The sequence below is a fragment of the Salmo salar genome, chromosome ssa15, assembly GCF_905237065.1.
Source record: "Salmo salar chromosome ssa15, Ssal_v3.1, whole genome shotgun sequence".
NCBI classification, from domain to species: domain Eukaryota; kingdom Metazoa; phylum Chordata; class Actinopteri; order Salmoniformes; family Salmonidae; genus Salmo; species Salmo salar.
Window position 1 is genome coordinate 27302105 of NC_059456.1, and position 13348 is coordinate 27315452.

At 44.7% G+C, this 13348-nt stretch overlaps 1 protein-coding gene across 1 annotated transcript; it reads right to left on the reverse strand.

Annotated features, from left to right (window-relative positions):
- Nucleotides 1-30: 30 nt before the first annotated feature.
- Nucleotides 31-13167, reverse strand: tram2 (translocation associated membrane protein 2). The gene is given in 11 exon segments (NM_001140043.1): nt 31-953; nt 1053-1210; nt 1681-1824; nt 4110-4214; nt 4348-4418; nt 4802-4886; nt 7610-7668; nt 7747-7863; nt 9028-9137; nt 10865-10928; nt 13016-13167. Coding segments are annotated over 11 exon segments (1110 nt in total). The 5' UTR covers nt 13136-13167; the 3' UTR covers nt 31-876.
- Nucleotides 13168-13348: the final 181 nt, after the last annotated feature.

Sequence of the window (13348 nt, forward strand, 5' to 3'; positions counted from 1 at the left end):
AATAGACAAAAATAACTTCAAACCTCAGCATTTAAGAACAATGCATTATTTAATAAAGTAGAAATAGAAAAAAACTAAAAACAATGGAATAGCATGCAGTATTATCCAACATACATGGTGGTCATCAGGATGTTTGTGTAAAGTGACCACAGCATGAGTACAGCACGGTCTGAGCCACACCGACCAGGGAGGGGCCAAGAAGTAACCAATCTCAACTTGGTCCCGCCCGTCACTGATTAGGTAGCAAAGCCAGCACGCTCTGATATCCCTTTAGGACCACCGTAGAACCAGTAACATTCTTCCTGCACCAAGTAACCAGAGTCGTGTTTATTAGGGCACAAAACATTTTGCAAAGGAAACCGAAAATGAGTGTTTCTTCTTGGGCAAGTCTAGTCCGTCCACGTTTCAGTCAGTTTTCTTCCGTTTGGTGCCTAATGAATATGACACATGCTAAAAACAAATGCGAAGGCGACTCATTCAACAGCAGAGCTCAAAAACAGCTGCATCTGGACAAACCCCAGACCAGTACAGTTCTTAACGCTCAAGGAACAGGCATCAACACATTCAATATGACACACAGTATACAGTGTGTCAATAGTATACATGGAGATCAGAACCAGTGTGTCCATAGCAGGCAGTTGCATAAAAAAATACTGATATGAGAGTAAATGTCTGTTCAGAGCTCGAGGGTGTTTGGTTTAGGAATTGCATTTTTTAAGCCTTGTGTCCATGGTGACAGACGCAGCCCCCACATCACCTCCAGAAAATATGCAAAACAGGAAGAGGATGAATGGTGTGGGACCAGTTTCTTGTTCCTCTGATTGATAAGCCATATAGTCAGGGTCACTGTTCAGGTAGCCATGATGGGTGGAGCCATTAGGGGGTCTTGATCTTCTTGGGTCGAGGAGAGGTTCCGTTCTCAGCTTTGATTGCGCCGTTTTCATGGTGGCCAACTGGAGGAGGGCATTCACACATGAACAAACCTAAATACACTTGCTGTAATAGAATGTCTTCAACTCGTACTATTAAAGCGCGTGTGTTTGTCCACTCACTGGAGTCTCTCTTCAGCGGTCGGGGGGTTTGCTTGGCGGCGGCCCTCTTCCTAGCGACCTGTTCGTGTCTGAATTCTCGCCACCGCTTCAGCTGGAAACGGATAAACTTCCACAGGAGCCAGGACTGGGTCAGACTCACCAGCAACAACACAGGCATCCTATAGAGAGTTAGGGAGGAAGGGATGATAGAGAGGGGAGAGAGGGGGGGGGAGAAAGGGGGAGAGGAGAAAGGGGAGGACAAAGGGGGAGAGGAGAAAGGGGGGGAGTGTGTTTGCTCACACTTGCGTGTTATTTTATTAATGTTTTATTTAACCTGGTAGGCTAGTTGAGAACAAGTTGTCATTTACAACTGCGACCTGGCCAAGATAAAGCAAAGCAGTGTGACAAAAACAACAGAGTTACACATGGAATAAACAAACGTACAGTCAATAACACAATAGAAAGTCTATATACAGTGTGTGCAGATGGCGTGAGGTGGTAAGGCAATAAATAGGCTATAGTAGCGAAGTAATTACAATTTTGCAAATTAACACTGGAGTGATAGATGTCCAGATGATGATGTGCAAGTAGAAATGCTGGTGTGTGTAATTTGTGTACAATAGACATAGACGCTACTAAAAACCCTTACCGTATCAGCACAGTGTTAAAGTTGCCCATGTCCCAGTCCAGCCCCTGGTTTTCGGCACGGGCCAACCCAAAACCCACAGCCAGGAACACAAGTGTGAGGGTCACCATCCGCGTGAACACAAAGTTCACGGCCCACAGGTCAAACCTGGACACACATCAGTAAATAACAGAAGTGGATTATGATTATTAGGATTGATCACAAGGCATGCAGTGCCATTAAAGGTCAGTAATAAGACATCGTCATAAGCAGCAGGGAGACTTCCAGCATAATGAATTATATATATATATATATATATATATACACACACATACAGCTTTAATTTTGAGTGTGACTGATAAATTGGATTTCCATTGATTATTTTTGTGTGACTTTGTCGTCAGCACATTCAACTATGTAAAGAAAAAAGTATTTAATAAGATTATTTCTTTCCTTCAGATCTAGGATGTGTTGTTTACACTTAAACAACACATCCTAGATTTGAATGAAAGAAATAATCTTATTAAATACCTTTTTTAAATACCTTGGAGGTCTGGATTTGGAGTCACACAAAATTAAAGTGGAAAACCACACTACAGGCTGATCCAACTTTGATGTAATGTCCTTAAAACAAGTCAAAATGAGGCTCAGTAGTGTGTGTGGCCTCCACGTGCCTGTATGACCTCCCTACAATGCCTGGGCATGCTCCTGATGAGGTGGCGGATGGTCTCCTGAGGGATCTCCTCCCAGACCTGGACTTAAGCATCCGCCAACTCCTGGACAGTCTGTGGTGCAACGTGGCGTTGGTGGATGGAGCGAGACATGATGTCCCAGATGTGCTCAATTTGATTCAGGTCTGGGGAACGGGCGGGCCAGTCCATAGCATCAATGCCTCCTCTTGCAGGAACTGCTGACACACTCCAGCCACATGAGGTCTAGCATTGTCTTGCATTAGGAGGAACCCAGGGCCAACCGCACCAGCATATGGTCTCACAAGGGGTCTGAGGATCTCATCTCGGTACCTAATGGCAGTCAGGCTACCTCTGGCGAGCACATGGAGGGCTGTGCGGCCCCCCAAAGAAATGCCACCCAACACCATGACTGACCCACCGCCAAACCGGTCATGCTGGAGGATGTTGCAGGCAGCAGAACGTTCTCCACGGCGTCTCCAGACTCTGTCACATGTGCTCAGTGTGAACCTGCTTTCATCTGTGAAGAGCACAGGGCGCCAGTGGCGAATTTGCCAATCTTGGTGTTCTCTAGCAAATGCCAAACATCCTGCACGGTGTTGGGCTGTAAGCACAACCCCCACCTGTGGACGTCGGGCCCTCATACCACCCTCGTGGAGTCTGTTTCTGACCATTTGAGCAGACACATGCACATTTGTGGCCTGCTGGAGGTCATTTTGCAGGGCTCTGGCAGTGCTTCTCCTGCTCCTCCTTGCACAAAGGCAGAGGTCCTGCTGCTGGGTTGTTGCCCTCCTATGGCCTCCTCCACGTCTCCTGATGTACTGGCCTGTCTCCTGGTAGCGCCTCCATGCTCTGGACACTATGCTGACAGACACAGCAAACCTTCTTGCCACAGCTCGCATTGATGTGCCATCCTGGATGAGCTGCACTACCTGAGCCACTTGTGTGGGTTGTAGACTCCGTCTCATGCTACCACTAGAGTGAAAGCACCGCCAGCATTCAAAAGTGACCAAAACATCAGCCAGAAAGCATAGGAACTGAGAAGTGGTCTGTGGTCCCCACCTGTAGAACCACTCCTTTATTGGGGGTGTCTTGCTAATTGCCTATAATTTCCACCTGTTGTCTATTCCATTTGCACAACAGCATGTGAAATTTATTGTCAATCAGTGTTGCTTCCTAAGTGGACAGTTTGATTTCACAGAAGTGTGATTGACTTGGAGTTACATTGTGTTGTTTAAGTGTTCCCTTTATTTTTTGGAGCAGTGTACATACATACATACATACATACCAAGAATGTTGCAATGAGCCAATAGGGGGAGTCTTGGCAGGTTGTTTTTCAGGAAGTCGCCCCAATATGCCTGGTGATGTCATATTACAGTCTACTTTTAATGAAGTGCTGTTCACGTCACATTATAATATGAACAGCACTTCTATATGATATGTTGTTGCGCAGTTGGAAAGTAAAGTAAGAAGGTTATGACAAAGGTAAGCAAGCCTTGTCCGAGCCAGAACGGCCCATTGGGCAGGAGCCCCTCTCCTGATTCTGTAGCGTGAGGCAGCTTGATGTACACCTCCTGGACAGGAAACGAGTCTATCACAGGGCCTTACCCGCAAGCTATCTCCTTAATAATGAGTTCCAAGAGGAGCGGGATCAGGTCCCAGTTTAAGAGTCTTTTGTAAGACTCAACCGTGGATCCCCCAACCTTCCAATCTGAGGCCGGACACTCGAACCACAAGGCCACAGAGTTGGAAATAGGAACTCACATCTTTTGGTGGCTCTCATCAGTGAAGTAGAATATTCTCGCGATGTGGAAGCCCAGCTCAGACAGGTACTGCAGACAGAGGAGTACCAGGCCTACAGGACTTAAACTGTGAGAGAGGAGGGAGGGAGTATTAGGGTTATATGGGTGCTTAGACATGCTTATGTGTATATGTGCTCATGCGCTTTTATATATATTTGTGCTAATATTAGGTACTTATCTATGTTTATATAGGTGCTTACTTGAGCAGGTACGCTGCAGAGATGTGCAGCAGGTAGAGGCAGATATACTGCAGCTGGCGAGGTATCTCCTCCTGAGGGACAACAACAACGAGCAGTCACACCAACAACTTCTGGTTGTCTGTCAATAGGAATGGAAGCACTCAGAAAGACGCCATGTGGGTGCAAACTAATATAGGGAATAGTTCACCCGAATGGCACGTTTCCATATCATTTTCTTTTTACCTTGAAAGTAAAGGAGTCTATGGACAATGAGATGAATTGCAGCTTTCAATGTGAGGAAAGTAACATGTGATTGTTTACCCAAATGACAATCATTTTTATGATGAATATAATCTGACAGAATTCGTTATTCAGTCTATGGGCTGATTTAATGAAGATTTCCTTTCAGCTAATTGTTTTCGCACAACACACACAGAGATATCAGTCCTCCGTTTCCCACAGCCTCAGCACTGACCTTGCGTACTTTCTGGAAGTAGATCTCAGGCAGGGCGTGAAGCCAGTAGGCCAGCTGAGTGAGGTAAAAGAACTTCACCTGAAACCTGCAACACAGAGAGAGAGAGCAGTTGTTCAAGGATACAGTACAGAGCAGGGGAACTACCCAGTGATGTATAGAAACCCTGGATTGCTGATGCTATGCATTTGCCATTGAGAGGCTTTGAAGCCACCGGCAATCCCCAGTAGGATCAGTCTTCCATGGGAATGAATGGAATTCTGCAGTATTTCAATTAAATATTTCAAGAACAAAATGACATGAATTTAAGTATGTTGTAGTGGTTATAGTAACATTAGTAATCTCAAAATTATACTTTAAGGAAAATGTATTTATTTGTTTTAATTTTTAACTTGTTTAGCTGACATGATATAATTTAAAGTATGCATTAAGGTGTCTAATATAATACATGTGGCAAAATCCAATGTAGACATTAATGCATTTATATATATTCCAAAACAAAAAATAATTACAATGGAGGAGTGCCAAGATGGAAGCAAGGTGGCTTCAACACAGCCCATCTGTAAATAGCACACCCAACTACCTCATCCCACTATTGTTCTATTTTTTTTGTTGCTCTTTTGCACCCCAGATTCTCTACTTGCACATCATCTTCTGCATCTATTTCCTCCAGAGTTAATGCTAAATTGTCATTATTTCGCCACTATGGCCTATTTATTGTCTTACCTCCCTAATCTTACTACATTTGCACACACTGTACATAGATTTTTCTATTGTGTTACTGACTGTACGTTTGTTTATCTCATGTGTAACTCTGTTGTTGTTTTTGTCGCACTGCGTTGCTTTATCTTGGCCAGGTCGCAGTTGTAAATGAGAACTTGTTCCCAACTGGCCTACCTGGTTAAATAAAGGTGAAATAAAAATAAAAAAGTCAGTCAGTCATCTATTTTATATATAGTGCATGAGGAAAATATTCAGACCCCTTGACTTTTTCCACATTTTCTTACGTTAGACTTATTCTAAAATAGATTAAATAGTCATTGTCCCTGTAGCTCAGTTGGTAGAGCATGGTGTTTGCAACACCAGGGTTGTGGGTTCGATTCCCACGGGGGGCCAGCACAGGAAAAAAAAAAAAAAATGTATGAAATTGTGTGAAATGTATGCATTCACTACTGTAAGTCGCTCTGGATAAGAGCGTCTGCTAAATGACTAAAATGTAAATGTAATGTAAAATGTCCCCCTCATCAATCCACACACAATACCCCATAATGCCAAAGCAAAAACAGGTTTAGACATTTTTGCAAATGTATTAAATTAAACTGAAATATCACATATACATACGTTTTCAGACCCTTTACTCAGTACTTTATTGAAGCAACTTTGGCAGCGATTACAGCCTTGAGTCTTCTTGGGTTTGACGCTACAAGCTTGGCACACCTTTATTTGGGGAGTTTCTCCCATTCTTTTCTGAAGATCCTCTCAAGCGCTGTCATGTTGGATGGAGAGCATTGCTACACAGCTATTTTCAGGTCTCTCCAGAGATGTTCGATCAGGTTCAAGTCCGGGCTCTGGCACTCAAGGACATTCAGAGACCTGTCCAGAAGCCACCTCTGTGTTGTCTTTGCTGTGTGCTCAGCATCATTATCCTGTTGGAAGGTGAACCTTCAATCCTGTCTGGGGTCCTGAGCAGGTTTTCATCAAGGATCTCTATACTTTGCTCCGTTCATATTTCCCTCGATCCTGACTAGTCTCCCAGTCCCTGCCGCTGAAAAACATTCCCAAGGCATGATGCTGCCACCACCATGCTTCACTGTAGGGATGCTGCCAGGTTTCCTCCAGATGTGAGGCTTTGCATTCTTGCCAAAAATGTCAGCAGAGCAGAGAATCTTGTTTCTCATGGTCTGAGATTCTTTAGGTGCCTTTTGGCAAACTCCAAGCAAGCTCTCGTGATTTTTACTGAGGTGTGGCTTCCATCTGGCCACTCTACTATAAAGGCCTGATTGGTGGAGTGCTGCAGAGACGGTTGACATTCTGGATGGTTCACCCATCTCCACAGAGGAACTCTGGAGCTCTGTCAGAGTGACCATCGGGTTCTTGGTTACCTCCCTGACCAAGGCCCTTTTGCCCCATTTGCTCAGTTTTGCCGGGCGGCCAGCTCTAGGAAGAGTCTTGGTGGTTCCAAACTTTTTCCATTTAAGAATGATGGAGGCCACTGTGTTCTTGGGGACCTTCAATACTGCAGAAACGTTTTGGTGTCCTTCCCCAGATCTGTGCTTCGACACAATCCTGTCTCGGAGCTCTACGGACAATTCCGTCGACCTCATGGCTTGGTTTTTGCTCTGACATGCACCGTCAACAGGTGTGTGCCTTTCCAAATCATGTCCAATCAATTGAATTTACCCCAGGTAAGTTCAATCAAGTTGTAGAAACATCTCAAGGATGATCAATGGAAACAGGATGCACCTGAAGTCAATTTCAAGACTCATAGCAAAGGGTCTGAATACTTATGTAAATAAGGTACCAGTTTTTTTATTGTTAATAAATGTGCAAAAAAATCTAAACATGTTAGCCCTTTGTCATTATGGGGTATTGTGTGTAGAATGATGAGGATTTTTTATTTATTTAATCCATTTTTGAATTCGTGTGTAACGTAACAAAATGTGGATAAGTCAAGGGGTCTGAATACTTTCCGAAGGCACTGTGTGTGAGATATATATATATCTCATTGGAACTACCCCTATAGGCCCTGGTTAAGAGTAGTCTGCTATTCCATTTTAGATGCAGACCCTGTTTAGTGCTGAGTCATCATACCGGAGGTGGACATGTGGGTAGTTCTCCCAAAGGCTGCTTGGGTGAAACACGTATCCTTCCTGCAAAGGGAAAAGGGAGACTCAGTGGAATTGTTCATGATGATTTGACCCAACACTACACATTGATGCGTTTCTTACCGTTAGAAGTATGTAAAAACTCCACACGCTGGACACCAGGTGAAACACACACAGCTGGCCTGACTCACTGAACTTGGTGTTCTTGCTTTTTGAGAGATGGAGGCGCCTATTCACTTTCTAACAACGAAAAAAAAGAAATGACAAAAAGAGGAAAAAGAGCTACAAAATGTCATTATGATACAAAATGAAGTGAACAAAAATTAAATTACCTACAAACAAGATGGCTATTTTTAGCCACTCTGAAACCCTTCTGAGGGGTGTACTGCAAAGTAGGATCAATGAGTTAGCCAGCTAATATGATAACAGAAATAACTACTGATTTTATGGTTCATTAAAAAAAGCTAAACCTAGATATGTCTTTTTGTTTGTTAAATCAATTAGAGTTGTCAGAAAATGTTGACAAGTTTGCTGGCTAACTCCATATCCTGCTTTGTAGTACACCCCTCTGAGCAGAGACATGCCGTTCAAGCGTTAAGCCATTGTAAAACACACTTGATTATGGAGCTAGAGAGGAAAATAATAACAATCCCATTACCTTTTTTTGAGATCAACCATTTTTATTACAATCTCATTCCTGTTACCCGGGTCCCAGATCTGTTTGTGCCGTCTTGCCAACTCTTATGGTCACAGTCATGCTAAACATAGGAGTTAGCAAGATAGCCCAAACAGATTTGGGATCAGGGCCCATATCCACAAAGCATCTTAGAGTATGAATGCTGATCTAGTATCAGTTTTGCCTTTTAGAATTTTTGCCATAATGAATAAAGAATATAATGGTACAGATCCTAGATCAGCACTCCTATTCTGAAATGCTTTGTGGATACGGGCCCAGGCTACATTCCTGTGTCCTGCAAGTTGTCTAGGAGAGCAGACAGTAAGACAACTCAATATGACCTTGTGACCTCATGAGGAGTCTGTCTGGAGTAGGCCCATAGACGCTGATCTAAGGTCAGTTTCGCATGTCCACTTCAAATGGTTCATGTAATGATTGATTGATACTACATCTGTGCTTAAAAAGGGTGCTCTTCTACTCATACCTGAATCTCCATTTTACCCCTTGTGTTTCCCTACCGTTGTATCAATAAGTCAGGCCACTCCGCCTAGCCCCATTGACCCCAGCCTTAATAGTTTAGCATATATTGGTTTCAATTGACAGACAGTTAAGATGCCAGAGTACCTTGGCTGTTGCTTTGGGAACCTTTGCAACCTACTTAGAAAAAATTATCTAGGGGATACAAAAACACTAATACCCAAAATGCAGTGGGTCTTGGTAGTACTTACATCCAGGACGTACTCCTGCACCACGGCGTGGAGGATGATGGTGATGAAGAAATAGAAGAGGATGGTGGTGCAGTCTTGCCAGCCGTACTGGTACAACGTCACCTCTCCCTCTGGACAGACGGACAAACAGACAGACAGACAGACAGGAAGACCGACAAACAGGCAGGAGGACAGACAGGACAGGCAGGAGGGAGTACGGACAGAGGGGAGGGAGGGAGGACAGACAGACAGGAAGACCCGACAGGCAGGAGGACAGACAGGCAGGCAGGAGGACGGAGGGGAAAGACAGGCAGGCAAGAGGATGGACGGGACAGGAAGACCCGACAGACAGGAAGACCAATGGAGGACGGGCAGGCGGGAGAACGGACGGGCAGGCGGGAGAACGGACGGGCAGGCGGGAGAACGGACGGGCAGGCGGGAGAACGGACGGGCAGGCAGAAGAACGGACGGGCAGAAGGACGGACAGGAAGACCGGGAGAACGGACGGGCAGGCGGGAGAACGGACGGGCAGGCGGGAGAACGGACGGGCAGGCGGGAGAACGGACGGGCAGGCGGGAGAACGGACGGGCAGGCGGGAGAACGGACGGGCAGGCGGGAGAACGGACGGGCAGGAGGGAGAACGGACGGGCAGGCGGGAGAACGGACGTGCAGGCAGAAGGACGGACGGGCAGAAGGACGGACGGGCAGAGGGACAGGAAGACCGTCAGACAGACAGGACAGGAGAATGGACAGACGGACGGACAGACAGGAAGACCGACAGACAGGAGGACAGGCGGACGGATAGACAGGAGGACGGACAGAGGGACAGACAGAAAGGATGACAGACAGACGGGAGGACGTACAGGAAGACAGACAGAGAGACGGGAGGACAGACAGAGAGACGGGAGGACAGACAGGAGGAAGGACAGAGAGACGGGAGGACAGACAGGACAATGAGGACAGCGATGCATAATGAATGACAAGGGACACTGGTCATACACACGTAGGCTACAGCTAGGGATGCGTTAAATGACAACAGGTATTCTCAGAACAACTTATGCTGCTCTTTCAGACTCAAAAGGAGGAAAACAGAATAAAAAAAAAAAATCAGGCCTAGATCAAATTCACATTGTGGAGCGGGTAACAGGCGACCTCTCTCTTTAATAGCTGGGTGCTCAGCCATATATGACAAAGACTTCCAATTAAATCCCAAGTTCAAGAATCATTGGGAAACTCAATTTTTTTTTTTTAAAAGGACTAAAAGACGCCACCTCATTTAACCATTTTTTATGTATTTTTTTCGGCCGGGCAGGCAGGCTAACATGTTTCGGCAGTTACGCCTTCATCAGTACTTGAAAGGGTTTGAAGTGCAGTGCACTTGATTTAGCTTGGCGTTTTCACTTTCTATTCCATTGGTTCCATTGTACTAGGCAAACTAAACCAAGTGCAGCTCAAGTATCTGAAAGTATTTGACCCAGGTCTGATAGAAATAGCACATAGGCCTGCTCTAACAAAGGGTTTACACAGGCCGACCAATTCTGATCTTTTTTCCCACTAATTGGTCAGAATGAAGCTGCCTGTGTAAATGCAGCCAGAGTGATGCAATGCCACTGAGCAAATATACAGTAGGCCCAGATCCTTTTAGTCTATAGTATGTATGCGTCCCAAATGGCACCCTATTCCCTACATAGAGCACTACTTTTGACGAGAGCCCTAGAAGCCCTGGTCAAAAGAAGTGCACTATATTGGGAATAGGGTGCCATTTGGGACGCATAGCTGATGTGGTAGTGCATCATGGGGGTTGTGGTAGTGCATCATGGGGGTTGTGGTAGTGTATCATGGGGGTTGTGGCACAAACCTGGTGACAGTGTGCTGATGTTGTACTGAGGTTGAATAAACAATATGGCAGTCTTTGCCGTTGCCTAGAAAAGAGAACCATAATCACATTTAGGTTATATCTATCCTGTCTGACTACCTTCTTATTACACTGCCAAGTGACTTGCCTATGCATGACCTCTATACTGCAATCAAGTACAGACAGACAAATATAGAGAGTTCTGGTAATGGACATTTGTTTGTGTGTGTGTGTGTGTGTGTGCGTGTGTCTCTCTATCCCCAAACTGCTTCAAAAAATGGCAACTTTCTCAAACACCTCCCACTTTTGGCCGTAATTTGACGTTGTGCTTTGAAAATTAATCTGGAGAAGGGTGTAAATGTGGCCTGCAATTCTGGGTGTTCCTGCATCTGGAGGAACCCCTCTTTATAAACTAGGAGGGTTGGGGGGGGCTCCAGTACAGTAGGTGGCGTTGGATGCCCACCGAAGAAGAAGGTGGGGGGACGGAACCGGTGGCTAGCTAGCTAGGACAACAACAGTAGACATTGTCGTTTGCCCCCGCCTGTCAGGCCCTGCTTTCCCAAGGAAAGGACTGCGAGGGCAGGTATTCGGCAGGCTGGAGTGAAGGACACTGTGTGCAAGCTAGGACTCCAGTACACAAACCAGGGGAAATCCAGAATATCAAAAGTCTCACAAGATAGCCTTCATGCTGGAACCAATGGGATGCTTGGGGGGGGGGGGGTTACTGCAGATGCAGAAATGCCCTGAATTCAGGGCTGCAATCACACTATTGGAATGCCGAGGTATGACTGTGCTATAGAAAGAGAAAAAAAAAACATGTAGGCTCGGCATGACAAGGCTTGCATTGACGAAGAAGGGATGACGCTACTTTTACAGTAGACTAAACTCTAGACTGGAGTGCACTAACAAGTCGCCAACATTCCATGCGTGAGGGGGCCACTGGTGCGTTGTCAAAACTAAAGTCCACCGAGTTCATGAGAGGATCGCGTTTACGTGGGTCTATTCAGAGTGAAATGTTCACACATTGGGTTTCACTCTTTTTCCGAAACGTGTTGGTTTAACTCGGGAAACCCCCTCCATAGTCTGTAGGAACACATGGAGGCAATAGCTCGCTGAAGGGAAATTACATTCCGGATTGACTCCTAAAGAGGCTAAAAAAAAAACTCATCGCAGCAATGAAAATTACTTTGCAAAACGAACCGTAGACTGTTATTTTAACGGATTAGACTACGGCAAGTGTTTCTGTGCCAATTCATCATCCAATGATGACCAGTTCTGGTCGAACCATTCAATTATCTAACCACGAAGTCAAAGGGGTACCATTTTTAGGCCTACGTTTGTCCTTTAATTAAAAGGACAGCTAGGGCGCAAATAGATCATGGAACACGATTGGTGTCAAGAGCATAGAAAAGCGAGTCAGTCTACTCTTTCATTGCAAAATAGAATCGCTGAAAAACGGAGACGTGGCAGTTAACAGCGGAATAACGTTACCTGAGTCGAAAGGCTTTGGCAACGGGATGGCAGAACACATTTATTCCTGTATGGTAATTAGATGTGCCGTAAATGAGCTTTTCGTTGATGTCAAACACACAGAACGAGTTCATTAGTTGAACATCAATGCAAAATGAAAAAGTACCACATTGTAATAACAATTCAAAACTGACAAAGTGACAACACACTTTAAATGGGTTAATCGTACGCAAAAACGTTTACATTTGAAACGGAATTTGTCCCGTTTTATCTAACAAAAACGTAGATGAACTAGCCTACAGACTGATGTTGAGATTAAGGAAATTATGCTGTAAAGATGTCCTGTCTTTCGCTTCAACTTTATCGCGGTCAATTTGAACACAAACGATAAACAAATTCTGCTAAATTGTTACTTTGTAACCCTAGGTAGACAACACTGTTGCATTGTAACAAAAACTGCAACAATGTATTCGCCAACCACCATATCTGCACAACACATTACAATGATGTCGCCAACAGTGGTAGCAACAAAGTCACATTGTTACAACCGATTTCACATGTCATTCAACTAGGCCACATGCCATTGGAATATCTCATAGTTAGATTTTATAGTGGACCTGCCAACAAAACAAAATCACAGCTGAGTGAGGAGAGGGGAAAAAATGAAATCAGAATTCATCTCACCTCAAACATCAATCCAATGAGAATAAAAATTACCAAACTAAAGACGATATCGGCATGATTTTGTATTAAGAATTCCTGGCTGAAGAAGGGATAACTCTTGTTTCTCCTCCGGAATGCCATTTCAGCAGAATTACTTTCTCCCCCAAAATGTTCTGACTGCGAAGTTGAGAAGTTAACTGTCTCGCCGCTCTGCGCATGTGCACATTCTTAAAAGGGGCCGTTTTTTACATTCCTCATTAAAGGCAAGGCGAAGTGAAATTCCTGCACAATTCCAGAATGCTACAACGTTTATAGAACTTTCAAAGCATTTTCTTATTTACAACAACAATGTTC